The sequence below is a fragment of the Catharus ustulatus genome, chromosome 1, assembly GCF_009819885.2.
Source record: "Catharus ustulatus isolate bCatUst1 chromosome 1, bCatUst1.pri.v2, whole genome shotgun sequence".
Lineage (NCBI taxonomy): Eukaryota > Metazoa > Chordata > Aves > Passeriformes > Turdidae > Catharus > Catharus ustulatus.
In genome coordinates, this window is record NC_046221.1 from 43180773 (window position 1) to 43208768 (window position 27996).

Genomic DNA, 27996 nt, shown 5'->3' on the forward strand with positions numbered 1-27996 from the left:
TTTGTTAGTATTGCTGTATGATTTAATTCAAACACTGGGCCTGAGACATCTGGACAGTCATTACAGTTTTGCCTGTTGCCGCCCATTTAACGCAAATGGTTTTTATCTTTTATGAGCTCGAGAACCAGAGGACTGGGGGGAGGGGGCTTTGGCAAGGACGAGTGCTGTAAGTGAAGACACTGTTTGCACCTCTACCTCCACAGCAAAGCACCGCAGTCGGCCCCTTCCCCTCACGGCGCACCGCCGACAAACTTGGGCGCGCTGCGGGTTTTGTCACTGTCCCCGCCAAGCTGCTCCCGGCCGGCCCGTGCTGAGCGCTCTCCCTGCTTGGAAAGCCTCTCTTCAGCCTGTGCCCGGGTAACCCAGCTGCGCAGGGCGGGCGTCCCGCTCCCGGCTGTCCCGGACCCCGCTCCCGGCTGGGTGCGGCGGCGTCTCCCCAGCGGCAGGGAAAGCCCCGCGGCTCCCCCTCAGCTCCCCCGCCCCGCGGCCGCCGGGGCCGGGCGGGGGCCGGGCGGGAGCCGGGGCGGGCGGGGAAGCGCCGCGCTCCGCCCGGCCCTGCCAGCCTCGGGGCGCTGCCGCCGCCCCGCCCCGTCCCGTCCCATCCCCATCCCATCCCGTCCCGTTCCCGGTGCCGGGCGAGGGCAGCCGGACGCAGCCATGTCGCACGGGGCGCGAGTGATCCGCACCGGGGTGAGCAGCGGGGACCCCGCGGCCCCGCCGCCCGTCACCGTCGCCTCCTCCTCGGCGGGCTCGGACGCGGAGCTCATGGACGGCGGCTATTTCCGCTCCTGCGCCGGCATGCTGAAGGTGGCCCAGATGGTAAGGGGCGAGCGGGGCGGGGGACGCTGCCGGGGTTCCTGCCGGGGCCGCGGGAATCACGCTCATCCCTGCTGGACAGTCCGGGAGCACCGTCGGGCAGCGCTGGGGCCGCGGCTCAGTGCGCCTTTGGCCCCGCAGCTCTTGCAGCTCCTAGCAGGACGGAAAGCCCACGTTCCTCTGCCGTCTGTCGGAAGCTGCCTTTGCCCGTTCCTAAAGCAGCGATGAGCGCTTCTGAGCAGACGGCCGTGTAGGGCCCAAAGTAGCAGTGGTAACTTTTTGCCATTGACAGCGACAGCACCGCGATGCGATGGCACTTCGTTCCGTAGCGTGGGTAAGATTTAGAGACAGCGGGGACAAGTGCCATTGCCCACAGCGATCTGGTCCAGGTGGGCATCACGGCTGAGGCTGCAGCTCCAGCTGGCTCCGTGCCCTGTCTGTCAGAGACCTCCAGCAGTGACCCAGTGACACAGGGAGGGATGTGGGATGTGGCTGAAATTCAGAAGCAGTCGATGGTGGAACGCTGCCAGGATTTGAACTGATGCCTTAAGTCAGTGCATGAAATTCAGCTCCATGCAGATGTGGAGAAGATTAACAGATGGATAAGCTCTTTCTCATTTTTATGGCCCATAATTATCTGTGGAGTGATTTGTCAGCTTAATTACGGTAGTAGCAGTGATAATGCCCAGGAAAGAACATGGAAGACATCATGTACAGATACCTCCACACATTTTCATCCTGCAAAAACCTGTGCCTTGACAGTGTTTTATACCAGAGTTGTTGCCTTCATCTTTTGTAAGCTCCCAGTGCCTTTTTCCCCTCTGCCTGTGTTTGTCCAGTCATTTGTTAACAGTTGTTAGCACCCAGATTCCTAATCTGACATTCAAAATTAGGATTCATTATATTCTAAATTACTGAGTAGTAATATGAAATCCTCAAGTCTCTCTTTGAAAGCTGCCCAGTTTCTTCAAGTTATTAGCTGTCAGCTCTCTTTAGAAATGACCCTCAGTAGCAAAAGATTAAGCTGACCGTGACTGGTCGTGGCTGCCTCCACCTGCTGAGCATCTGCCCTGCGCTCCTGAGACTTTGGAGCTGTCCCTCACTGTGCAGTAGGAACTCAAAGAGATGTCTGCTGCCTTCTTCTGGCTTGGGTTGTTTCCAAACCATTGAGTGCAATCTTTTCAGGAGACAAGTGAGCATGTGTCTACATTGCAACTGAACCTGTAGCCCTAAAACAGTAAACTTGTGCTCTGCTGAGATGAAAGTCTGTTTGCTCTCACCACTGTGGAAAGAACAGTTCCTTTTATGGACTAGAAATAACTAATCCTCTCTGCCCTCCATCCTGCTGTGGTGTCTCTACAGCTCTGAGGTGTGACTCCTAAAGCTACCACATGGTTATTTGTGCTGTAATGTCAGTTTCTGGTGCATGTATTAAGTGAGTGCATTCTTTACATGCTTTACATATTTTCATGTGCTGGATGTAAATCTATCTAATTTTATGTAATGCTTCACATACTTTGCATAAAGTCATATTTTATCAATGCTGTTCAATCTAAAATTCATCCACATTTAAGCAAGTGGCTTTCTGTGGTGACTTTAACAGAAGTTAAAATAATCTATGTTTTTCCATTGCACTCTTTCAGCTTCGCCTTCTTTCTTATATTTTTCTGCTTTTCATCTTGCCTGTAAACATCAGTAGGAGTTACCTCAGGTATTCAAGGAACTTTGGGCAAATGAACTTCTTGCAGTATCACATATCACAAGTATCTTCTCCATTAATTCCATAAGAAAACCAAATATTTGTGCTGTAGCATGTAGAAATAACCACAATACATTAGTTCTAGATTTACTCCTGCACTCAATAAAATAGGGAGAGCTAAATATTTTTGCAATTCTCTTTTATCTCTTCTCAGACAGTATTTATACCCCACAGGTCCATTTGTATGAGCATTCAGTTCTCCTAGTAAAAAATTTTGGCAGTAACTTCTTTTGGTAAAGATTTCTTTTATGCTAAATCTGTAAACATTCCTGCACTAGTGTTGGTGTGGCTGGTGGCTGTAGTCTTACTGAGGAGAGCTCTTATGCTGGCAAAGGGCAAAGGCAAGGTCATTTGGGTTAGATAGATATTACTAAATTATGTACTGGGCTTCTGAGTGGTTGTGGTTGTGAAGAGGAAACACTGCAAGTTTTGTTTTCTTTCTTCCTCAGTCCCCGTTACCAAGAAGTAGAGGATGTGATAGAGAGGAAGAAAGAAACATTTCATCATTTACTGTAATATTTTAGGTCTGTTTGCTGTGCTTGCAAGATAAAAAACCCCAATGATTGTATGTATATGTGAGTGACATAAACCTAATAGATGACAACAACATAGGAGAAAATGTTACAGCTGTTCTGCTGAAAGACAGAAGGACTGAAACTCAGGAATATTGAAGAGATTGTGCATCCTGAATTGTTGCTAATTTTGGGTGTTTACCAGTGCTTTCTCTTGAAATTCTGGTTCTGTGGTGTCTAGCATACAATGAAATTAAGAAGAAAAAAGTGTTTCTTGCCTGTACTTTTTTTTTTTTCCTAGAGAATTTCTTTAACCTTGCAGAATGGCTATGGCTTTGAAAAGATAGTGTATTTTATGCATTGACCTCATGGCTTAGGGAATAGTCTATAAATATGTTGGAAATAAAATGGAGGAGAAAATATAGTTATGCAGACCTGTTGTATTTTGTGTGGCAGTAAGACAATTTGAAAGCTGCTTTTCCATGTGTGACTGTTACTGACCTTAGATGGGGCTCTTTTTAAAATCCAGTCTGAACTGACACTTTGATTTTAACAGGAAGTTACAAAGTGTTTTAACATCTAACTTACTCCAGCTTGTTTAACTTGATGTTGTTAATACAAGCTTTCACTTTTTCTTTCATTTCCTTCTCTTTTTCTTGGTATTTGCTATTTTGTCAAGATCTCTTAGGGATTCATGCAGGATCCCACTGTGGCCACCTTGGTTCTGCAGCAGCAGTGTACTAAGCAACTGTGTGAGTGGGTGTGTATCAGTGTGCACAATACACTTAGATCTGAGAAACTGTCTTGAATTATTTGAATTCTAGCCAGCTTGCCAAAATTGACACAGGAGGCACTCTTCAGCATTCTGCGTGAGGTCTGCTGGTTTGGTTGAGGCACATTTGCTTTGTGTCCGTGCTACTGCTGGCTTGTTTTATTGTAAGCCTTTGTGGGAACCTCTGTGGCTTAGCTTGGCAAGTTCTCAGTGGATGTGTTCTTGGGAGTTTTTTGAGGCATCCTGTGCCATTAAGGTCAGTGGTGTGAATGTGCATTTGTGTTGTCACCAGGGTGACTCAAGTGCCAGTGTTGATAGTTTGAAACAAGTCTGCTTCCACTGAATGTCCTGGAGCCCTCATGTGCTTTTTGTATTTTTACACCTGAAGTCTGGAGGATGCCACTGACACTGTGTTGGATGAGGTCCTGCTTTCGGTACAGCCCATGTTAGACAGGGAGCCTGTGTAGGTGTCCCTCTCTTAGGCACTGGGTAGGAGTGATGGTGTCACCTGTCCAGAGTGCCTGGTGCAGAGCTTTGCAGGAGTGTGACCACACAGACTGAAGAGAGGAAAGAAGAGCTGAGAGCTCACATGCAGGAGAGCCATCAAGGCACAGCACAGGCTTGTGCAGGTCTTTCAGGCTTCTCAGAGTGCTCTGGACCTTTTTCCTGAGAGGTGCAGAGTGACCCATGGCCTTCTCTGCCTCTCTTTCACCTCTCCTAGGTTGAGCCAAGCTGACTTTGGTCACAGGTCAGACTGAAGGCCATTGTTCCCACAATGACACCACTGTTACTGTTACAGATCTGTCAGAGTAAGCACAGCCTCAGAACACAGTGATGCTAAAACCAGTGATGATTCTGTCAGCTAATATGAGCCATCAGTTTCACAAGACAGAAAATTTAAAAAATCAAAATTACCTTCTCAAGGCTGAAGAAAAGATTTACAAGCAATTGCAATGTAGAAAAAGGATAAAATCAATAAAATTGACTTAACAACATCATTTTAATTTGTTAAAAATGCTAAGGCAATAGCTAAAGATTTTTTGCAGTGTATCTAATTTCCAAAGTATGCCTCGACAAAAGCAATGACATACTTGACAAGTGAATGCCCAACAAGACAGTCTGTAATTCTGAGCAGCTTTGAAGTGTGCTGAAACCTCTGGGTTATTTGTATATTAACATATAGTTGCATAATAATATTCAAGAGAATATTCATTAATCTAACACTGAAGGCTAGAGAATGCTGGTAGATGGGTTGCTGGAGCCAAGTTACATTTCTCAATGTGCTGTATTGTATCAGACAAATTTACTGGGGAGCTATATTCAGAAGAAGTTAAAATATGAAAAGAAAGAAAAATCTGTTACTGCAGGAAAACAATTCCTAATCAAAATCATTGATGCAAGGAAAAAAAATTCACAAAAGCAAGCACTGCTTGCAATTATTTGAAAGCTACTCAATCTTTTAACTTCATCTTGGGACTGAAACATCTTTCTGTCCATGGAGGTGATTGAAGTAAAACATCTAATTCTGTGCAGCAGTGTGTCAGTGGCATTATTTTGCATCTGTAGTAATGAAGCTTCTCAGACAGAAGAGAGGCATTCTGGTGATATGCAGAGCTGCTGAAATTGTAAGCCTGCCCGTGAGTCTTGTATAGACTGTACTTTCTGGGGGATTGAGGAAAATCACCCCAAAAATGTGCAAGATAAACCACTGGCTAAGCAATGAGACACATTTTCTGAGGCCAAGGTCAGAGATGTTGTAGCTGCTCATTATTTTTGTTGTTCTTCTGGAAACTGCAGCAAAAGGATCTTGCTGGGCATGCTGAACAAAGAGAAAGAAAAAAAATTATCTGAGTCTTAGATAGCTCAAAACTAAGCTGTAGCACTTGAGTAAGCAATGTCCAAGCTTAGTAATTAAGCCCAGTAGGACTGGGAGGTCCTGTTATTTCCCTTCTGAGAACACCAAAGCTGGCTGCCTCAGCCAGTGGTGTTTTTTCCATGCCACTGCTCTGGGTGGCCATTTTTTCTGTCCAGGTGTTTGCATAAGAGCTGGAAGCAAACACTGTGTTCTCTGCATGTTAACCAAGGAGTGCTTGCTGGTAGGCTGACACACTTTTATTTGATGAGGTGACATTTCACTAGCATCACCATTTTAAGGAATTTTCTCCTTCAGTCTTGTCTCAATGCAGCTGTTCTCAGCTGCAGTGATGCAGATGTCCACCAAGTTATACCGTACTGGGGAACTAATGGGGCTTTACTTCAGCTCTCTGGTTTTCTTTTCCCGTAAGTGTTTTTAGGGGAACAGTGCAGCCATAGAGGCAGCTGTGGGCAAGAACAAGTGTCTGGCATGGAAGGGCAGGAAATATATAAGCTTGAAGTGGTTCCATGTGTTTCAAGCCACAAGCTGAGAATGTAGTCGTATTGCTTTTTCTCTTGGGCAGGGAAAGGTTTTGTACCATCTGTTTAAATTTCCTTCTACCTCATTCAGGAAAAAAAAGAAACTTGTAATTTTTCTGATGTCAAAACTGCTCTAGAAGGCTAAAAAAATAAACTCCAGTACATTTTGTAGAAAGGCAATTATAATCATTAGACACTAGCATACCTCTGCTCAGTCAATGTTCTGTTTGTTACTTATTGAGAGGTTTTCTAAAGTTGGAGCCATCTTTCATTGCTCATTTGGTGCATTCATTAGGATTTGTTGCAATAGCAATCTATGTGCATGTAGAGGTGATCCTTTCTGTAGAGGTGATTGAACAGGGGTCAACAAATACATTTTCTAAAATAACAAAAAAAAGGGAAATGAAGCATAGAAATTTACTACATCATCTGAGATGTGTTAAGTACAGCTGAAAGAGCAGAGTGAAGTATTGGCAGTTGTTTCCTAACACATTTGTTTCATGGGAAATTAAATTTTAAGGTGCTGTTTAAAAACCTTAGTCAGGTCACACGGTGTCTGTGGATAATAAGATGTGGTGAAAAGTGTGGATTCTTACTACTGTGGATTTCCTTTTAAGAGGTGCAAGAGCAGTGCATTACCTGTCCTCACTTTGTTTGGGGATGGTGTCCCTCTGAACGTCCTCCTCTCCTGCCACAGAGTGAAACCAGTGGATCCCTTGTGTACAAGTTCAGTCTCCATCTGCTCAGAGCCTATACATGACAAAGAGCATCTTGCCAAGCATCCTTCACTGGGTTCCAGGACTGTAGGGGTGGAACAATTTGTTGTGCCTCGCTGTGATCCAGCAGAAACCATCAGAGAGAAGCACACCTGACCCTGAGGCTCTGGTACCTGCTCTACATTTCTGGGGTATTGTCCCCCAAAGCCAGACAGTGTTTCCTTCTATGAGTAAGTGTTTCCTCCGCTCCCCTCCCTGGGGAGTCCCTGTGAGGTATTCACGCAGCCCTGTGGCTGAGCTGTCCCCTTTGTGTGTTGTCACGTCATACGTGCTGTGGCCTTGTCCACCTATTTTGTGGTGATATGTAAAGTATACAGCAGCCAGAAATTGCTGTTTTCTGTACACAGAGCTCAGACTCTGAAGTTGCTGTGATTTCCCTTCACCCACCTCTGAGCTTCCTCTTCTTTGCGTAACTGAGATTCTTAAAGGGGTCATTGTGGCTGAAACAACTCCCTGCACTGTGATGATGGTCATTTGATGAATGTAATGGCAAGGACAGATGTGCCTAGCTGGTCAAGGCTAGGTATCTGCAGCTTTCAAAGCCAAAACAAACTTGGCTGCTGTTCCTGCAACAACAGCAGCAGCTGCAATGCTTAGGGCTTCCTCTTCTGCTCACAGCTTCCCTAAAGGAAAATGGAAGTGTGATGATGACAGAATTGTGAAGCTGCTTCAGGGGGAATTTTCTTATAATATTTTTGGCAGTTTGTTGTGTTGTTTCTTTTTTTTAGGAGTTGTTTCTTTTTTTTAGGAGTACCATTAATGAGTTCAAGACACAAGTGCTGACAGCTGGGCAAGAAGTATGCTGTTAACGTGAGATGACCATCAGCAGCTGCAGAACTGCAGACTGACTTGGCCTATTTTCTTCCAGTTTGTAGTCATGCTCTGCAAGAGTTATTTTCTTTGTCTGGGAAAAGCACAGTTCTCACTTGCTGCTTCTCACCTGCTGGCTTGTTGAGCCTTTTGGCAATTGCTTGAGTATCCAACCTCCTAGCAGACACAGGAGTGCTGTCCCAGCCTCTTGGAGAGGCCTGTCAGTCTCCAGGCGCTCACTGAAAGCTGTCAGCTGCAACAGTGCCACGAGGGAATCTCATCTATTCCCATTTTCCCCCTTCTTTCATCTGCCCTTCACTTCTCCGGCACCTTGCTAGACATGGAGTATTCACACTTAGAAAAGGTGTGCAAAGACCCACCCTGATCCAGCAGCCAGGCTGTGATGATGCCAGTTCATCTGGGGATTGTCATGATGTTTTCAGGAACTCTCACTTGTGTTTTCCTGATGAAAATCATGAAATGCCAGCACAGCTAACAACATGGACTTTGGGGTGATATAAATGTCTTCTTATTCACGAAGACCTTGCTCAAGGCTCTGTTTCCATGGCTTAGCAAAGCCCTTGCTGGAGATAAGAACTTCTTAACTGCTGTCTTTGTGACTGCCAGATGTCAGTGTGGTGATCTCTGAGGCAGGGAAAGATCTGGCAGGTGTCAACTGAAGATCTGAATCAGTCAAGCACTAAAAGCCTCAGACAGTGAGAAGGGGTTGTGCTGTGAGCAGCATCTGTAGGGGTGGGCGATGAGCAGATTGCTCGCTGAGGGTTGGCAGGCGGAGACATGAGACATCACTGAGCGCTTCACATGGTATCCCTTGATCTCAGCAACAGCTTCCAGGAAGATGAGATTGCTTTTTATTTTTTCATGCATCTAATTTGATAGCTTAACTAGAATGATCGTCACCCTGGGGTGCTGGTTTTTGTGTTGTATGTTCCCATCTTAGTTTTGACTGGCTCTGTGCTGCTGGGTATGTATTGGATATCCAGAACATGTAAATACACACAATGTACCCTGGGCTTCTAGCATCCAGCCAGTCTGAACCAGGCTTAGTTGACCAGCTAATGTGGGCTCCTTCTTTGTAGGTGGTATTGCCATACACGGTTGGCGAATCCATTTTCAGACAGCCATGACATTTATCTTCAAGAGCTCTATAGCTCACAAGTATGGATTAAGCTCTTTCTGTGTTGTATATCACTGGCAATATAGGACTTCAAGTAATACAAACAAGCCAAACAATATCTGAGAATGGTTCAGAGTGGCAGTCTCAGAGCTGCCTGATTTCTGCAAGCAGTTTATCTTCCCAGCCATCTAGAAGAAGTATGGCAGGTGAGGTGGGCAGTCTCCTGCAGTTGTTCTCCATTTACACAAACCTGCTCACACTGTGGACTGTCTTCTGTCATTCTGACTGACTTTCAGGTTTACCAGATGGAGAGAATGGCTGATGTGGCTCTCCAGGAGGATCTAGATGTTGGAAGTGCTTGACTTGCAGGAGAGAGAAAGTATCAAACACAGCTTGCTGTTCTATTTTTGAATGTGGGGAGATTTGATTATACTAATTCCCCTCAGTTTTGGTTGCTACCACCAGATACTGCAGTTTCTCCTGGGGGAGTCTGGAGATTCAAGTCTCTTACAATTTTTTTTCTTTCTTGTAGTCTTTTGAGATGTGATTTAGAGATTCTCCCTACTATGCAAGGTAGATTATCTTCTACAATGGGGTAAACTACAGCAAGAGCCATGTGCATATATGTTCTTTTGCAGCAGTAAGGTAATATTCTTCTAAATGGGCTCGACTGTGTGTGACACAGGTTCCCAACAAGCACCACAACTGGGGGGAGGGCAGAGAGTTGAATGATTGTATCTTTGCATCTACAGAAAAATAACACAATTTTGCAGAGGGTGTGTCTCTGCTCTTAGCTGAAACAGCAGGCTCATCCATAATTTGGGGATTACTACTTGGTGGGAGAGACCACTGGAGTGGGTGGCCAGATAGCTGTTACAAGGAGGCTGTTGCCTGCACAGAGAATTAATTCCTTTTTAATAAAAGCGCAAGCTATGAAGTACAGGGTTCTCCTGGCTTTGTCCACAGTAGTATTTTCAGCTGTTGCAGGTGGCATCTTTGAAAGTTAGAGGGAAAGCAGCTGTGTTTCCCAGAGTTGGAACCTTGCTAGGGCATTTGCTGTATTAAAAATTCTGTTCCTATCCTTTGCAGACATGCTAGCAATCAGCTGTGCTGTTAATAGTGTTTTGCAGTGGATTTTATGTGTTTGGGGAATTGTTTGTTACTTGCCTTATGCCACTTGTGCAATATTACTCAGTTGCTGCAATACTTCAAGGGTCATGTGTGCAGCTCTTATGTAGATTGAAAAAACTTACTGATAGTGCTTTCACAGCTGGAATGTTTTAAATTGATTTTTAAACAGATTGGAGAGAAGAAGTAAAATTATGAGGTTGTTGTAGGTAACAAGCTTTTCTTTTTTTAACTAATTCACTGCCTGATGAGAGTATAGCATAGTGTTTTCCAGGTAACTATGAAGTCCTCAGGTTCCAGTAAATAACATGCAGGATTGTATGGTGTTTTCAGTGGGTGCAGGCAGCTAGTTCAGCTGGCAGGGATGGGATTGAAGTCCTGCATGCACTGTGATCAGTGGCAGGCAGGACTTAATTGCAGCTAGTCATTACAAAGAATTGCCTTTTTAATGATCATGGCTAACACCCTGCAACAAGGGCTCTTTAATAATGTCCTTCATATGCTGGTTCTGGGATTACCCCACACCCTTTTCTACCACTGAGGCCTGGGCCTGAGCAGATAGATAACTTCTTATTAACAGATACAGAACACCACTTGCTTGTACTTAGGATTGTCCTCTTATCTGTGTTGTAGAGACTCTAAATAAAATTATTTTGCCTTTTCTCACCCTCCCATCATTTTTATCTTCAATAAATAGCCTGTGGATTGTCGTGCACAAGAGAAGTGACTTATCAGAGGTCAGGCAGCCTCCTTATTTTAGCAAAGCAGCCAGACAAGAAGGAAATCTGCCCAGACACAGGGGCTGAGAGATGATTGTGCAACCAAAGACTGACTGCTTCACAGAACCATGCACTTGCAGGCAGCTGATTTCATCTGTCATTAATGAAGTTTCAAATGGATTGTGCCTTTTATCATCTTTTTCTAGTAGGGCTTTACAGCTCACATTTCCAATACTGCCCTGGATTAAGGAAATCTCCATTACAGTAGCAGTCAACATTGCTGCTTAAATTAGCTGAACCAGTCTTGCATGAACTGCAGTTGTAACCTTGATCCGTGCTTTGCTCATCTTTCTGATTTGGGAAGCTGTTAAAAAATTATTTTACTCCATCCAGAAATATGCACTTAATAATATGTGGGCGTTGCTTCACTGTGTTGAGGTGTAACATTTGGAAATGTTCAGCTGTAGTCAGTGACATTTCTCCAGGGCACAGTTATCCTGATTGGCTCTTGTAGGGATGGAAAATTCCATTTACTATCTTGGCTGGTGTCACAAGCTGGAAAGTTTGACTTTTTTTCATACAAATACAAAAAGCATTTAGCTCTTATTAGCTCTTATTATTACAAAAAATTTTAAAAAAGGCTGTGATGAAACTGCATGAAAGTCAGTGCTGTCCCTTGTCCCAAATTTTCAAACACAATTTCTGTAAAATTGCTTGCATTAAAACTTGAATAAGTTTTAAGATAGTGGAAATCAAACAGGTTTTATCAATTTTATGAATAGTTCTCAGGGTCCTCCTCTTTTCAGATTCAAGAGGAGGGACATTAAAGCAGTACAAAGGTTCGTCAGTCCTCCAGCAAGTACAATGGATGAGAAAGAAAAGCACTTTTAAGTATTACCAACAGAAAACTGGTGAACCAGAGCTGCTGCCTACAGTGTTTGTGCAGGTTCTACAGATGTAGCACTATGCTGAATCCTATCCCCTGACATTTTTCCCCTAAATGGTACTAATTTTTGGTTAGCTAATTTCAATACATGACCTGATGCAAGAGAGTGGGCAAGATAGCTGGAAACCTTAAAAGAGGGAATTGGGGTGCATTGTCATGTATAGAAGGAAATTTGGATGGTAGAGAATGAGAGATACAAAAGGAGAAGAAATATGGAGTGTAATGGAGGGAAAGAAGAGGAAAGGGGAATAAGGAGCAGGGAAAAAAGGAAAAACTGGACACAAAAAGTTCTTTTCTTGTGGGAGGATATAGTAGAGGGGGAAGTCAAGAAAAAGTACTCTGAGAAACACAAGGATGTGGTTGTCCATTGCATGGCAAAGTAATTAAATGAAAAGATAACACAGAGCTGGGTGGATTATACATGAGGAAGTGTATGTCACGGTATTATGGTAAAACTTTGAGATAAGAGTTATAATGTTTCTCTGTAACTGGGCACCTTGAGGCAATTTTTCTTCTTCTTAATGTTATCTTTCCTCCTGCAGTTAGGTTAGCATTTCACATCTTATTTCTATATACACAAAGAAAATTATTATCCAGAGCTTAAAGTTACAATGTAAGATAGCAGTTTCGGCCTAGCAATTCAGTACATCATCTTGGGATTTGTAAAAACCATAGTCCGTGTCTTTCTGCAATGAAGTGTTTTAATATTGTTCTTTGTACTACTACAGCAGTTAGAAAGCCAGAAATCCATGCAGTGAGTTAAGCCCAGCCAGCAGCCAAGCACCCTGCCAGCCTCTCACTCACTGCCCTCCCCTGTAGGATGGGGAGAAAAAAGAAGGAAGCCAAAATGACCCATGGATCATTGACAGTTTCATAAGGAAGCAAAAGCTGCACACAAAAGCAAAGCTGTAAATTCTTCCACTACTCCATTCAAGGCCAGGATGGATAGGTGGTCTAGTTGAAGGTGTCTCTGCCCATGGCAGGAGGTTGGGAATAGATGGTCTTTAAGGTCCCTTCCAGCCCAAAACACCCTGTGAGTCTATATGTAATGGTTGCTTGGGAAGAGAAATGCCATAACCTAAAATATTCCCCCTTAAACCTCCTTGTCTTGAGCTTTTATCACTGAATACAACATCATATGGGCTGGAAAATCCCATTGCTCAGCTGGAGCCAGCTATCATTGCCAGTGGCTTTCCTACTTGTGAGCCTGCCTTGGGATGAGGGGAGGGAGAAGACAGGCAGAAAGCCTTGTTGCTTTGTGAGCCCAGTTCAGCAGCAGCTGAAACACTGATATGTTATCAACACATTTTAACCACAGAAAGCCCCTCCTGTGAGCTGCTGTGACAGTAGCTTGTGTCACACCCACACCAGAACATCACCACTGTGCAGAGGCTTGCACAGCCACAGTGGGAAAGGGTAACCTGTGCTCACTTGGCAGAGTAGTGACTGTGACTACTGCTGCACAGGGCTGACTGAAAATGTGCAGTACTGAACAGTCAGGGATGGTCAAGAGGATGAGTAGTAAAGTAGTCCTAGTATTAAAGATTAGAAAACTATTTATTTATTTATTTATTTATTTATTTATTTATTTGCAATGTCTTGTGCATGGCGTGCTTTTTGAATCACTGCTCACAGTCAGTTATAAGTAAATAAATGACAGAAAGGAAATAAATACCAATTTCCATTTTACAACAAGCTAGGGCTCTCATATTTGTTTATCTTGTGGTAGCAACTCAAAGCAACTCTCAGAAAGTGAACTTTTTCCTCCTTTTGGTGTGGTGTGGCTTCCTCTATGAATAATTTGCACACCTGCTTGTCTGTTACTTCTGTGTTCTGTTGATTGTCCATTTGGGCAAGAGGGGAGCAGGGAGGAAAAGGTTATGGGTATTTTGGTATGGTTTTTGGGGGATTTTGTCTTGTCTTTTTCTTTGTTGTGGTACTTTTAGTGAGCATTTTCATACAGTCTGTAAAGGAAAATAAATCATCTTGCCCTAGACATTTATTAGTAATCCTCAATTATTGCCTTTATTCTACACGTCTGAAGTGTCTTGAAGGTGCAAAACTTTAGCGCAATGCATGTGAAGTCTTCATTAGTCCTCATTTGGTGACTGGAGGAGCTGAAGTGGTGAAATACATGATTTACTGAAGTTCAGACAGAAACAGGGTTACAAAACTGGGATCAGGATTCAAGTGTCAGTGACTTCCAATTCCTCCCTTGTTGTGTCAGTGTTTTCCTGTGCACATGGACTTCTCATCCTCAGAACATTAGGCTTTCCTTTAACAGTAAGTTCTTGTCAGTATTGGAGATCATGCAGGCTTTATGTTTGTTCAGGTAGCTGTGTCTGTGGAAAATTTAGTTCTCTCCAAATGTTACAGAAGAATTAGGTATTGGCAATAAAGTCAGGGCTTTATTTATGACATCCATTATAGCAGGACAGTCGAAAAAGATGATACAAAGCACTTGCACAGAATGATTCCTGGGTTATAAAATTGTTCTGTGGTCAGATAAACTACAGTCTTCTACCACATGGCAGAAAATGCTTTGTCGTGCCAGCTGGTTTGTAGGTACATGCAGAGCAAAACAAGTCCTTTCCTTTATTACGCCCAGGGCACTAGTGAAGAAAATTGTATGTGTAGTCTCTGGGCTGGTGGGCATGAACTCCTGCCTGCCCCTTCCTTGGAGCAGGTGATTCTCTCTTCTTTGAACTTCCCAGCTTGACCTGGGCTTTTCCATCTGTGCTGGTGCATTCCAGCACCATGTGTGAGTGCAGGAGAGCCCAGCCCAGTAGTCCTGAGGTGCAGGCAGCTCTTGGGCAGTTTTACTGGTGGCCTCTGTGACTGGTGACAGGACTGGAAGCCACAGGAGGACCCAGCCAGCAGAGAGGCTGAGGGTTGTTTGGCTGGCTGGCTTGAGGTCCCAGCATCATGCCCAGCCCACTCCCATGTGGACAGGGTGTTTGGAGCCAAGCTTTCTCTGCACTACAGCCACCCGAGAGTGAGCACAGGGAGTTAGAGGTGGAATTCAAGCCATCTGAAACCAGGAGTACAACATCACCTGGGCCTAATGTTATGGGCTTTTTCTCCAGTATGCATTTGCCTTAGGAGTAATTGGAAGTATCTTCTTCCTATATATAATTTCTTCATAATACAAAGGCATTATTCCTCTCTTTTTGTTAAGAAGGTGTGGAATTTTCCTGCAGTGGAAGATTAATTTCCTTGAAATCTTGATAGACATTTTCCTTGTTTTTTACTGAGTGTAATAATGACCAGTGGACTTCAGATGCTCATTCTTTGTCAGGGACAAGAAGAAACAAGGAGGAAACCAGCTGATTTTTAAAAAGAAACAGCATTTCCAGAAGCATTTTACAGCACAGGGGAGGAGAATGTATCTCTCTTTTCCAGTCCTTCCCTATCTTCTCTAGCCTGGGAGGTACAAAAGGGAAGTGTGCCATTCTGAACAGATTGGTGTAATATCTATGGCCAGGAAGGAAGGGAATTACAGGTTCGTCAGCTTCACCTCAGTCCCTTGGGGATGATGAAGAAAAACCTCTTAGAGAGCATTTCCAAACACAAGAAGAACAAGAAGGTGATCAGGAGTCAACATGAATTTGCAAAGGGAAAATGACCAGCCTTACTGCTTTCTATAGTGAGGTGACTAGCTTGGTGGACAAGGAAGAGTGATCTTGGTAAGGTTTTAGTCTCCTATAACATCTGCACAGACAAGCTGATAGAATATGGATTAAATAAGTGGGCAGTGAGATGGATTTAAAACTGAACAACCAGAGGGATCAGTGATCAGTGGTACAAAGTCCAGTTGGAGGCCAGTCACTAGTGGTGTACCCCAGGGATCCATACTGGGGCTGGCATTGTTCACATCTTCATTAATGACCTGGATGATCATTCAGAGTGCACTCCTGGAAAGTTTGTAGGTGAGGAAAACTTGGGAGAAGTGGTTGATGAGCCAGAGGGTTGTGCTGTCATGGAGAGAGACCTTGGCAGTCTGGACAGAGAGGAGTGTCACCAAGTTCAACACAGAGAAATGCCAGGTCCTGTATCTGGAGACATTTGAGGGTAAGCCCCTGCACCAGTACAGGCTGGAGGTTGGAAAGCAGTTCTCCAGAGAAGACCTTGAAATGGAAATAGCAGTGCCCTGGATTTTTTTTGTGCCTCCAGTTTTTATTTTCAGGGTGCATAAACCTGCTCCCCTGAGTACAGATGCATAAAGAACACTCATAACATTTGATCACTTCATTGCTTTGCTATTCATTTCTCTCTCTTTGTGCCACAAACTGACTTCTGAGATAGATGTTCAACTGTGTCCCAGACAGTTACATATTTATCACTTTATCACTTCAGTTCTCTGGAAACCAGAATCCCAGGGGGAAAAAAGATACAGTCATCACCCTGTATATCATGATAAACCAGGATCTGGTGAAAGAACTTCACAGAACTTCAATATTTGTCAGTTTTCAAAGAACAAGTGCTATTGTGTGGCTCTATTACCTGTATTTGTTAGCATTCTTTTTTCAACAGGTGAGTTTTAAACTCTGACTGTACCTGCACGGAGTGTAGTGTGGCAGACATGGTACAGCTTTATATAAAGTTGTTGAGGGGGTCCCCTTTTCACCTGTCCTGTGAAGCAGAATCACGTGCCTGTGAACTGAGGATCCTCTTTAGAAATGGCAGGTAAATCTCATGTTGCAAGATTTATGCTAAGAAAGTAAATCTTTGAAAGAAATATCTCTTGCCATGCAGTGGTTTCTTCCTGTCTGTGTGCTGAGGCACACCTAAAATCAAAGAAGGGAGAATCTCTACTAATTGGATTTGGAGTTGTTTTAGTCATGAAGAACTGTTGGACTGGAAAGCATATTTGTTCAAATACACGGTTCTACCCTGTCGGGAGTTGAGCAGATTCTTCATTGGTACCAGGTATCTTCTTACTTCTGAGGATTGTGACACCTCAGATGTATTTTCTGTCCTTGGATGACTCACATTCTTCTTTATGCTTCTCAGTTTTTTATACCTTTTAAGTGAAAAGAAAAATACTGCTATGCTTCCATGAAATTGAATGAACTGGGTCTAGCTTAAATTAAGGGGTTTTTTCCAGTGCTTTTTATTATTTGGATGGTGGTTGTACTTCAAGAGTTCAATCTTCCTTATCCTTTGTACACTGTAAAAAAACCTGCTAAAGTTAATTGTTCATGCATGAAATGAACCTGTGGGCAAATTTAATATTTCTGTGAATTAACGCTTCCTTCTTGATTTTTACACTGTAATTGAAACTGGGAACTGATTATTGTAAAGACACCTGAGTAAGGGAAACTTCTGCCTGCCCTTTGGTGGTTAGAGAATGTTGTCCTCATCCCACATTTATCCAAGAGCAAGACTCAGTGCTTGCTGTGACTTGTTGTTGAGTCTTCCTATAGAATAAAATTTCATTAAATTTAGTTTTAAATTATGGAAATAATAGCTGTGTCTTGCATCACTTAGAGTGTTCTAGACTATAGGGTAAATGATCTCCTTCTGATTGTTCAGGTTATTCAGTGGCTAAGTCAGATGACTCTGCTTAACTGACATTGAGATTCAGAGAGCTGGGCATCACTCACAGGGTTAACAGCAAATCCTTGGACTGCCACAGTAAAAGTAATGGAGCTGGACCAGGTCTGACAACAGCTGAGCCACTTGTGTGGGAAAGAATCCAGAGCACTGACTTTTTTCTTTGAAGCCACCATTTTGAGGTGGTTCACTGTCAAGACATTGATGTGGCTGTTTGGATGGAGTTTGGTGAAGGTGCCAGGTCCTTGTGAAGTTTTTACATACAGACCTTTTGGTTGCCCTTGTACATGCATATAGTTAGCCTGTCCACTTAGAACTGAGCAGGTGAAACTTGGTTAACACTTAAGGAGAATCTGAGCTATGCTGTTTGGGCGTTGGGTTGTTTATTTTTTCTCTTTTAATCTTAAGGAAATTATTGTGATAATGAATGCAGTTGGTTAGGAGTTTGGAAGATGAGTGTGCAGGAAAGGATGGTGCAGTCTTGAAGTGCTGGCTTCCTCAGATAGTTTTTTAATGTCTAGGAGAAACACTTAATATGTGAATCATTACAGCTTCTGGCTGACTTAGGATAAACTAAAAATTACAGTGGCTGAAAGCATGCATTGACTGAGTCTGTAATAAAAAAATATTCTAGTATATTCCTGTAGATTTATTTTGATCACTCAGGTTAGCCAGGCTGGTGGAAGCAGCAAGATTAGTAAAATAAACAAGTGGCTTTAGATTAAAGAAAAAAAGGAAATAGCTTTTGCCCTTACCAGGCCTACAGCTGAAAGAAGTCGTAAAATAATGTTTTATAGTTTTATGTGGCATTGTTAACTTATAAAGGTTTTGGAGGTGAGGTGAATTAAATCAGTTCCTCCAAATGTTTATATTATTTACTCTGATACAGTCTGCTAGTACTTCTGCTCTGTAGGTGTCAGACAAGGAAGAGTAAAACTGTGAGCTCAGGTCCTCTGATTTTACATGTGAGAAATGTCACTAAGTGAAAGTGAAAGTGCATGTATTAATGGGCACCTCTATTTTCACAGCTTTCAGTGAATCCTGAAAGTCTCTGGGGTTCATATGCTTCAGTCACTGGTGCAGCTCCAGCTCTTCAGTTCCATTTCTCTATTTGAGATCTCTTCTGTTGTACATAGAGACACCTTCAAGTTGAGTTCTTCAGGCTGAAACTGCTGCTTTCCTTCTGGCCATTGCCCCTTTCCCCAGTCCTAATGGTTGTCAGCTCTTTTGTCAGCTAATTGTAAAACATTATTATCAAGCTTTGTCCTCCATTTTGTTGGGACATTCAATTTACATCAGATATTTTGTTGTGTTTAAAATCATCTCCACCACCCTCTGAGCACCATAGTGAAAAACTTGAATATGCCTTTTTTTTTCCCCCAGATCTCACTGCTGATTGGATTCATCAGTGTAAATAATTCTTCATGGACAGATTACAGTGCATACAGCTTCTTTCAGATTGTCACCATGTGCGACTTGGTTATGATTTTGTTCTTCTACATCATGCACATTTTCAGAGTCTACAGGAAGCTGACTTGTGTTAGCTGGCCACTTGCGGTAAGCCTGGCTCCTCTCCTCTCCTGGGGGTTGATGTCTCACTCTCTCATTCCATTCCCTTGTGCTGTCTCACAAAAATAGGCTGTCTTTCACTCAATTCATTTTGCCTTGTATGCAAATCCTTTTGTTGCTTGTATTCTGTTCAGCAGATTCTGTAACTGTAAGGTTTCCAGCTGATTTGGATTTGATTCTGCCCTTATTTACAAAGACATAAATCTAGATTTACTATGTGGAAGGCAATAATTTTATTAAGAGCCAAACTAAAGGAAGCTACTGATCATCAAACCTTCAGCAGATGGGTCCTCGATCAGGTAATTTATAGCAGTTCAGGGATTGCTAAATCCTAGCATTACAATTCATGTACTACATCCTGTTCCAAAATAAAGTCTGTGAGTGCTATTTAAATCAGATGTACCTCTTAATGGTATGTTTTTTAGATAACTTAAACAATAACAAAAAATAGGAGACTTGGCCTGACTGCCATACCCTGGCCATTCCTGGGATATCCTGCAGGATGTTCCTGTCTCATTCCCACATTTCCCATACACATCCATCTCTCATATCCTAGCAGAGAACCAACAGCCAGCACCAAAAATGTGAGACCTGAACTTCCTCAGTAGCTCTGGCTCAGGTCAGCTAACAGAAGAGCTCTGCATCCTAGTGTGGGATGATGGATTTTTACAACTTCTTAAGACATGCTTCCTTTGCATATGTTAGTTCACTGAAGAAGGACCAAAGGAGTGGAGAGATAGAGAGGAGTTTTGAAACCCAAGAAGTGGTTGGGTGGTGGTTAATGGAAGCTATGTGAGTAATTTACAGATCTAAGATAACAGTTTGTCCATCCATCTGCTTATAACCAGAGAGAGAAATTTAATTTTCTTTTTAGCTGAAGACTATGGTTAGACTTTTTTTTTTTTCAAACGTGAGACACCACTATCTGTTTCTAAAGGTACTTGTTTATCTGGAGATAATACAGATGCAGGGATTGAAATAAAGGAGTGAAGTAAGTTAATAAATGACAGTTTGCAGAGCAGCATTTAATGTGTGCATTGCTGTAACAGGATTGTGCTATTTTTGCCTCTGCATGGGCTGCTTTTGGGGTTTTTTTGTTGTCTGTTTAATTATTCCTCAACATTCCAGAGTTTAAGGTGCTGAAGTTTGTGGCTGCTCAGCTTCAGAAAGCTTTATAGGATGTGATGCTTGAACATTGCTGCTCTGTTACAAAACAAACAACCTCATTTTCAGTCACATTTAAGTATCTTTAGAACAGAAGAGGAAGACATGTGAAAGAGTCTGGGAAACTACAGCTAGCATTTGGATGAGTTTCCTGGCAGGATCTTTACATTGCAATCAGGGGCGTGATTTGCAGCCAGTAAAGCTGAAGTGGTTCAAGAGGTTGTTCATTGCTGGCAGCTTTTAAAGCTTGGAAGTATTTCTCCAGAGGGGCATTCTTCCAGCCCTGCCGGGGGTTGGTTCTCCACCTAATGTGGCCTTTGATGACTCTGCTGCAGTTTTGCCCATCCCTTGAATTCCTCTAAAGTAGTAGCCTGTGTAACTGCTTTATTTGATGTCTCTAAGGAGGCAATTGCATGTCCCACTTGCCTGCTGCGTCATGGGCTAGTCAGAGAAGCCTCCTTATACATCTAATTTATTCTGGCAAATGCAAGGGTTGAGACTTTGGTTACCCGAAACAAGTTTATAAATTAGGAAAGTAACTTGTGGTCTCAGAGCCTACTTTACAGGAAGAATCCTCCTCAGCTCTTTTTAACACCTGAGCAGAGTGAAACTGGTATGGTAGGCTGTTCATCTTCTGGGCTTTCCTTGCACAATTTCTTTTTCAGACTATATTCTATGTTCTGGTTTGAGACAAAAATCTCTCCTTTGTATTTGCTTGGCTCATGCTGGTAGTGCAATACAGATAAAGGAAGCAGATATCCACCTGCCCCACCCCACCAGGCACAAGAAACAACTCATGTTCAGTGTGCAAACACCTGTTCTGCTTGTCATAGTCTTTTGTGAGGATTCAAAATCCACAGATACCCCCTGCTTGTAACAAGGTAAAATTGACTCCTGGACTGATACTTAAAGAGCTTAAATGTGGCACCTTGGTCCTCAGAAAACTCCATGGCATCATGTTTTCCTGCAGCTGTGCTTTTCGTGGCTTCCCTCCTTTCCCTGTGGTTTCCAGTCTCAGCTGATGAAAGTTTTTAGTATAAATACAGCAGTAGATCCAGGGCTCACTTTCCAGATTATCAGAAGTAGGAGCATTTGGTTTTTCACTTAGGCCATTTCATATAGACTAGAGAAATATGTCCTTAAGGCTCCTTCCTACCTCCAGAAGCATCTCTTAAAGCAAGGTGCACACTTGATGCAATGAAATAATATGCCATGCTGAACTGAAAGGATTGCATCCATAATCAGTAAGTAAATCCTATTCCAGTAACATCAGTAGACCCAAACTATTCTTTTTTGAACAGAAAGTGAGGTTTGGTATAAAATCCACTCACAAGGTGAGTTGCTGGGTTTTGGTATTTTTGCTTTGTTTTGCGTTGCTTTTGGGGGTTTTTTTGTTTGTTTGTTGTTTGGTTTGGTTTGGTTTGTTTTTTTTTTCTTTTTGACTATGTCTTGTCCTCTGGGTTTGAGTCATGTCTTATTTTCTTTCTGAGACATATCAAAATGCTTTCCAGATAAGTTACCCTTCTGATGCATGCTGTACTTGTCTTTTCAGGAGTTTCTTCATTACTTAATTGGTACTATTCTGCTTCTCATTGGATCGATTGTAGCAGCAGCCAAGAGTTACAATATAACTGGACTTGTGGCTGGAGCGGTAAGACTGTGTTTATTAGGCTTGACATTTTAAAAATTGCAATATATATTAAGTAGGGCATTGGAAATCCATCACTAGTACCTCTGTTTTCTTACAGACTTGCCTTACTTGTGTCTTGGGTGAATGACCTTCTAGCTCATTTCAGTGACTGTTCTGTAACACAGTGCCAACAAAAATATTTTGTTGTCAGATGCTGGATTCACCACTGAAGTTGGTGTTTGTCCTGCCAGAGCGTTGAAACCAAAGGCTTCTGCTTTAACTCATAGGAACTATGACAATTAACTTTTGACAAAAGACTGTTGTAGCAGCTGGAAGATACCTAAAGGATTTCACGCCCCTGTTTGACTTTCAATGCTTCCTGCTCCTGAACAGAGCCCTGTTCAAGATAATTTCTCCTGAGCTAAAACCCACCGGGGCTCTGAGCTGACTTCTGGGAGGTACTCTCTGCCTCTCTTGGCTGGAAAGCTTTACAGAGAGAGGCATGACTTCCAAGTGTGGGTGACAGTATTTTCCCAGCAGCAGGACCTGAAATACAACTCCTCCAGAATAAAGAATTACTCTCAGAAACTTAGTCCTGATGATGCAAACAGACTAGAAGACCTACCTGACTTGTTTATTTGGCAGACAGCAGGGAAAGACTTGTTTGAATGGGGCAGTAAAAGAGCAGTAATCAGAGGTGCTAGAAACAGTCTTTTCTTTGTTGCAGAATCCTAGTGAGAAGTTTAGAAATTGACACTCCAGGCTGCTGTCCATCTTTTTCTCCCTCCTTGTGTATGACTTTCAGCCTGTCTTTCAGTTTTGACAAGACATAAGCTGCTATTATACTACAGAAACATTAGGGTTTTTTAGTCTTTTGGCAGAATGGAGTAAAAAAACCCACTTCTTTTTGGGTCTGTTAAGCCCATAAAATGTGTAGCTGAATATACAAAAGTGCCCATACATGCATGGGCTATGTGTCATCTAATGCTCCATAAATATTTGTGGTTTGTTTGTTTTCTCATCCAGACTTTCGGGTTCCTGGCTACAATACTTTGTGTTATAAGCATGTGGTCATCCTACAAGGTTTCATGCATCACACAGTCAACAAGTAAGTATCGTGCTTAGTAACTGCCAGAATGCTTCCCAAAATGAATATTTATATTTTCTGGCACAGGGCTGTGTCTACCTGGAAGGATTTATCAATGCCCTGGTTGTTGTGACTCAAAATTACTCAGAAAGCAGTAATTCCCAATTTTCTGTCATCACAGATGCTATCACAGCTACTGACAGCTGTTAACAAATAACTACAAGAGCAAAATAATTTGCTTCTAGCAAACAGTGAACATAGCAACATTTTTCTCCTTCCCCCACCCCTTACCAAAAGGTTTTCAGTGCGTTGCTTAATAAATTGGATTAATTTGTTTGTGGCAACACAAGTGACACTGTGTTCCTTCTCAAAGATGCATCTGTGTGACTCCATCACCTGTGCAAGACGTCTGCCTTACAAAACAGGATACCAAAGAGGAGCGTCCACTACTGAGGAGAGAGCCAAGGGTATTTTGTTACTAGCCTGGACAAGCTGGTAGCCTTTGGAAGATCTACTTGAATGCCTATGCAAAACAATGTTGTGAACCAAAGTTTTTTTGCTCGCCCCACCTTCCCCCACCCAAAGAAGTTTATAATGGAGAACCTGCTTGTTTAGGAGAAAGACAACTTCTGTCTCTTAAGCTGGGCTGTGGCCATTTCCAGCTATTTGTAGTAAGTGTATTTAAAACTCATTTGGACAGTCATTTGGTTCTTCTTTCAGAGGGATGGAAAAATTCCTTCTGATTTCCTCCATCTGTTTACACAAGGGAAATCCTGCAAATTCCTACCTGATTCTTAACTTCCAAGGATTATATGTTTAACAAAGGAACAGTTACAAACTAATTTGTGCCTGGATAAGCTGGCCCAAGCCTTTGTTACCTCTTTCTATCACAACTGTGGACTTTTTCTAACATCAGCTCAGCCAGCATCAAAAATTATGAACTGCAACTTGAAAACATCACTGCAAACACTTCCTCCTATCCCCAACAGTACACGATGAAATCAGGGATTTTCTCCATGAATTTTTAGCTATCAAAGATTATTCTTAAAAAGTTCCCTTACCAAATACAGGAAAATATGTGCCCAAGAACATAGATTTAATATTTTATGGGGTCTTTTTGTTTCTCTGTTTCATAGTAAGTCCACTTCTATAGAAAATTTCTATGCATTTGCTATAAATTATTCACTTTGTAATCTAACAGCATTTATGGAAAGTCCACTGTGAATGGAGCATGTGCTTCTTTCTCTCGCTTACATGTGGTTTTGTCTTCCTCTGCCTCAGCTGGAATTTGTGCTCCTGGGGACTCTGCCCAGAGCCTGGACAGACAGAACAGTTCAGTTTTGTCCAACCTGGTATCATCATGATATTCTATGTAACGTCAGTGCTGAGACAATGCCTTCTTGGCACCTTTATTTTTACTTTTGCAATCCATCTGTGGTGAGCTGGGAATTCTTTGCAGGAAAAAAGGATGCGTGGGCCTCTCTTCCTCCTTGGTGCTTCTCCTTTCATGCCTATCTGTGAAATAGAACTTGGTTTATTCTGTCAAGATAACTGCATGATGGTGCAGCAGAAGTGGGGTTTATACAGTTTATCAGGGACAGTCTGGGAAAAAAAAGCATTTTCTGGCCTGCTATATATTTTTCTATTTGTCTGAAATTCTGCACCAATACTGCTAAGTCATTTAATGGTTCTCTCAGAAAATTATTTTTGTGCCTCATGGCAGGTCAACATATATTGCTATTTGTTGCCACCTTTTTTGTTTTCCATCCAAATATATGTATCTTTACTTAGAATTTATTTTTAACTCTGACAACAGAAAATTGGCCAACTGCTAAAGTGTCAAAGATTTTGAGTAAGTAAATGAAAATAACTGAGCAGCTAACTTGAAGAGGTAAGAATCCCCCTCCTCATGGTGCACAGTTTCTGTGATTGTTTTTGCTATTCCTTTTCAGAAGTGCCCTATTTAGAGCAACACAGAGCAGGAAACAATTTGAAAGCACAAAATTCTGCTTTTAATGGATTAAGGTACATGCCTTCACTTCAAGATAAAGTGTTTCAACATTAGTACAGAGGTTTATTCAAATAAACCATATAACAGGCAGGTATATTGTTACTAATTTCATATTGGCTATTTCTTATTTTTCTACAATGTTCAACTTCTGCCCCCTACCTTCAGATGATATGTTTTGTGTTTAGTCAGGAATGAGCCATTTTTTTCTTTTTAACAACCAGAAGTCAGCATGGCTCAAAGGCTCTCTGGGTTAAGAGAACAAACATTCTTCTCAGCTGGGACTCCATTGGCAGCAGTGTCAGTGATAGCTCAGCCTTCCTTGCACTGCCAGCACAGGACCAGTCAAATGGCCTTACGTGACAAGAGACTTTGTTCTGGACACTTTGAGTGAAAATACCTGCAGAAGAAGGTACTCACACACACACACACACATATGTGTGTGTCTAATTTTATGCAACAGGGTGCTTGATCACTTGACTTTACAGTTTTTGGAAACCAGCACTCTGAGTTTAATTTGGACTGATATGACAAATGCTTAAGGATAGAACCTCTCCCATTCCCCTAGAAGAAAAAGACTGTTATTTCTCCTTCACCTCCCGAGGTATCACCTCAGATTGACAGTAGGAACCTTCCCACAAGCTTTAAGCCCACTTGGCAATCCTGTGGCAAGCCAGTGATCTGCTGCAGACAGTGTGAATGCAGCTGAGACCTCAGCGCTGCAGTGGCAGTGGGGAGAAGCACCTGCTAAGGATTGAGGCTGGAGCCTGAGCTTGCTCTGCAGAAAAGGCTGCTTCCACTTTCTCCTGTAACCATGGCCCCATCTCCTGGCACTATGCTAGCTTTTTTTTTCCAGCCTGTCACATCACTCTGTCAGTTGTCACCATATGGAGAAAAAAAAAAGGACAAGGGGAATTTCATGCAGTCTAACAACCAAAGAATTTCTGAACTACGTTCTGTGATCATCCAAAGAATGTGTTTTGCTGTAAGTGCACTTGCTTATACCGAATCAAGAGATGTAAGTTACCAGTTCCCTTTTGGTTTTTGTGCCTACTGACAGGGCTAAAAATTCCTGCAGCTTTGGCTGTTGTGACAGTGCTGGGTCCATAGACCCACCAGATGCTCCTAGTCAGGATGCTCTCAGGCTGGAAGACTGACATCTCTGCTGCCAAAGTTTCTTTGCTTTCCCCAAATCCTCCTTGTCTACCAAGAAAAGCACAGATTTTCTGTTATCACCAGCTCCACCGGGGGGGTCGTTGAATGACAGCTCCGTCTGGCAGGGAATTCGACACCTCTCTGCTGTACCTCTGCCAGCAAAAGTGTTTTAAGTTTCCTTCAGTGTCAACCTGGTTCTGAAAGCTCCATCTGTCTGCAGCTTTGTCAAATATGGGATTCCAGCTGTTTTAGAAATAAACTCTGTTAGCTATTTGGGTGATTGGAGAATCAGATTGTTGTCCTGGTCATTTTTTTCCTTCCTCTACTACTCTACTACAGCAGTGGCTTTTTCTCAGGGGAGTATCAGAATACATCCTGTAACTGGAGGACAAAAGGTAAGAGCCACAGAAAAAACTGTTCCCTGATGTTGTATTTGGATGTGCTGGTTTCCAACTGTCCCACCCAAAAGTTGTCCATCCTCTTCAGCTCCAAGATGAGTGTAGTTTATCCTTTGAGCTAACACAGAGTTTGGGATTCAGTTTTTACTGAAAAGTTAAAATGTAAACGTTGAGAGAAGAAAATTGGTAGTACAAACTGTTTCATACTGTGAAAAAAAAACGAAACCTCATGTTTGAGCTCTAGGGGCTTAAGATAAGCTAGAGAGTGAATAGTGCTTTTGTCAGGTAGAAACCTGGTGGAAATGAGAAGCGGAAATGAAGTATTTTTAAAAAGAGGAAGAGTGGCTTTCACGGTACTGACACTGCAGGTAATGTTACCTGCATAACTTGTACACTTCTGTTGCTGAGAATTGGTTGCACTGTTTGGAAACAGTTCAGTATGTGGGGTTTAAAGGGGATAGCAGGACACCAGGATAGTGGTAACTCGTAAGGAAGTGTGTGTGTGGTGGTAGGGTGTTGAATGCTGCTCCATGGAAGAAGACCAGGAACTTACTGGGACAAAAAGAAGCAGGAGAGGAGGAAGATCAGGTGCAAAATTCAATAAAAAGCTTATGAGGGGAGGAACTAATGTGAGTCTCTTGTGCACCAACAGAAGTGGTGGCAGGTATTAACAGTTTCTACCTGTGCTGGTTATTAAAGGGGAAATCTGCCTGGAGAGACAGAGAAGTCTCTTTACTGATTGCCTGCACTTTATACTCTGTGTCTGGGATCTTCCTGTTCTGCTAAAGCTGTGGGGGGATGCACAAGACCTGACCACAGGCTATGGAAGGTGGCATCACTTTGCCATATGCTCTGCCCTGTTTAATTCAAAATTGCTGTGGGCTCCACTGTGCTTAGAGACAGCCTGGAGCCTGGTGCTGCTGAGGTGGTTTGCTGGCCAGGGGCCCTGGCCATCCCCACAGCTTGGGCAAAGTATGGACCTGCTTTTAGACTGAGTGCCATCAGAATGCTGAGGAAAGCTGGATTTCCGTATCACTGGGCCCTGCTGGGCATCCTGGAGGGGTGCTGCTTGTGTGAGCCAGGGAGAAATGGGTAGCAGAGAGAGGGACGCCCACATCCTGTTCTTTCTGCCTGCAGAGATTTACACCCAGGTGGCAGGAGAGAGACCTCACCACAAAGCTCTAGGGTGCTCTTAAGCAACCCACCTGTTTTGGCTGTTTCAAGTTTCACACTGGAGCAAGTGCAAGTGCCATGCCCTTGCCTTACCTTTCTCTCCTCTGCAGACACACGGGGCTGCTTGGGAGGCCATCCTGTTGGGAACAGGTGCCTCTTGGTTCCAGTCCCTGGTCCCAGGGCTTCTTTAATACTGCTACATGGGAGCAGGTCAGAAAGTGGCACTAGGGCTTGTTATCCTCCTCTCCTGAAGAAGGACAATAACTTTTTTCCAGCACAACAGCAGCTGGAAAACAGGAAAAGAATCATGTCCTTTCTAGAAGTCACTGATTACCCACAGCAGGCAACTCCAGATGTTATTTTTGTTCTGCCTCTCCCTGAACCCAGTCCATCAGCCTCACCTGGTCCCCTGGGTCAGCACACTGGTTTCTCACAGCCAATATGACAAGTACACATTGGTGTACACTAGGGACTGATCAACATACA

General features: G+C 43.0%; 1 protein-coding gene across 1 annotated transcript; it reads left to right on the top strand.

The window, feature by feature from the left end:
* The first annotated feature begins 610 nt into the window (after nt 1-610).
* Nucleotides 611-26230, top strand: CMTM7 (CKLF like MARVEL transmembrane domain containing 7). Its single transcript, XM_033057674.1, has 5 exons — nt 611-819; nt 18710-18883; nt 21612-21710; nt 22716-22797; nt 23150-26230. Exons 1-5 carry the CDS (start codon nt 658-660, stop codon nt 23161-23163), a joined length of 531 nt encoding a protein of 176 aa, XP_032913565.1. The 5' UTR covers nt 611-657; the 3' UTR covers nt 23164-26230.
* Nucleotides 26231-27996: the final 1766 nt, after the last annotated feature.

Bases quoted from the DNA above. Each gene is read 5' to 3' on its own strand.
- CMTM7 (XM_033057674.1), top strand. From the start codon at position 658: ATGTCGCACGGGGCGCGAGTGATCCGCACCGGGGTGAGCAGCGGGGAC. The intron at 820-18,709 runs GTAAGGGGCGAG...TTTTTCCCCCAG, and splicing joins TGCTGAAGGTGGCCCAGATG to ATCTCACTGCTGATTGGATT. The intron at 18,884-21,611 runs GTAAGCCTGGCT...TTGTCTTTTCAG, and splicing joins GTGTTAGCTGGCCACTTGCG to GAGTTTCTTCATTACTTAAT.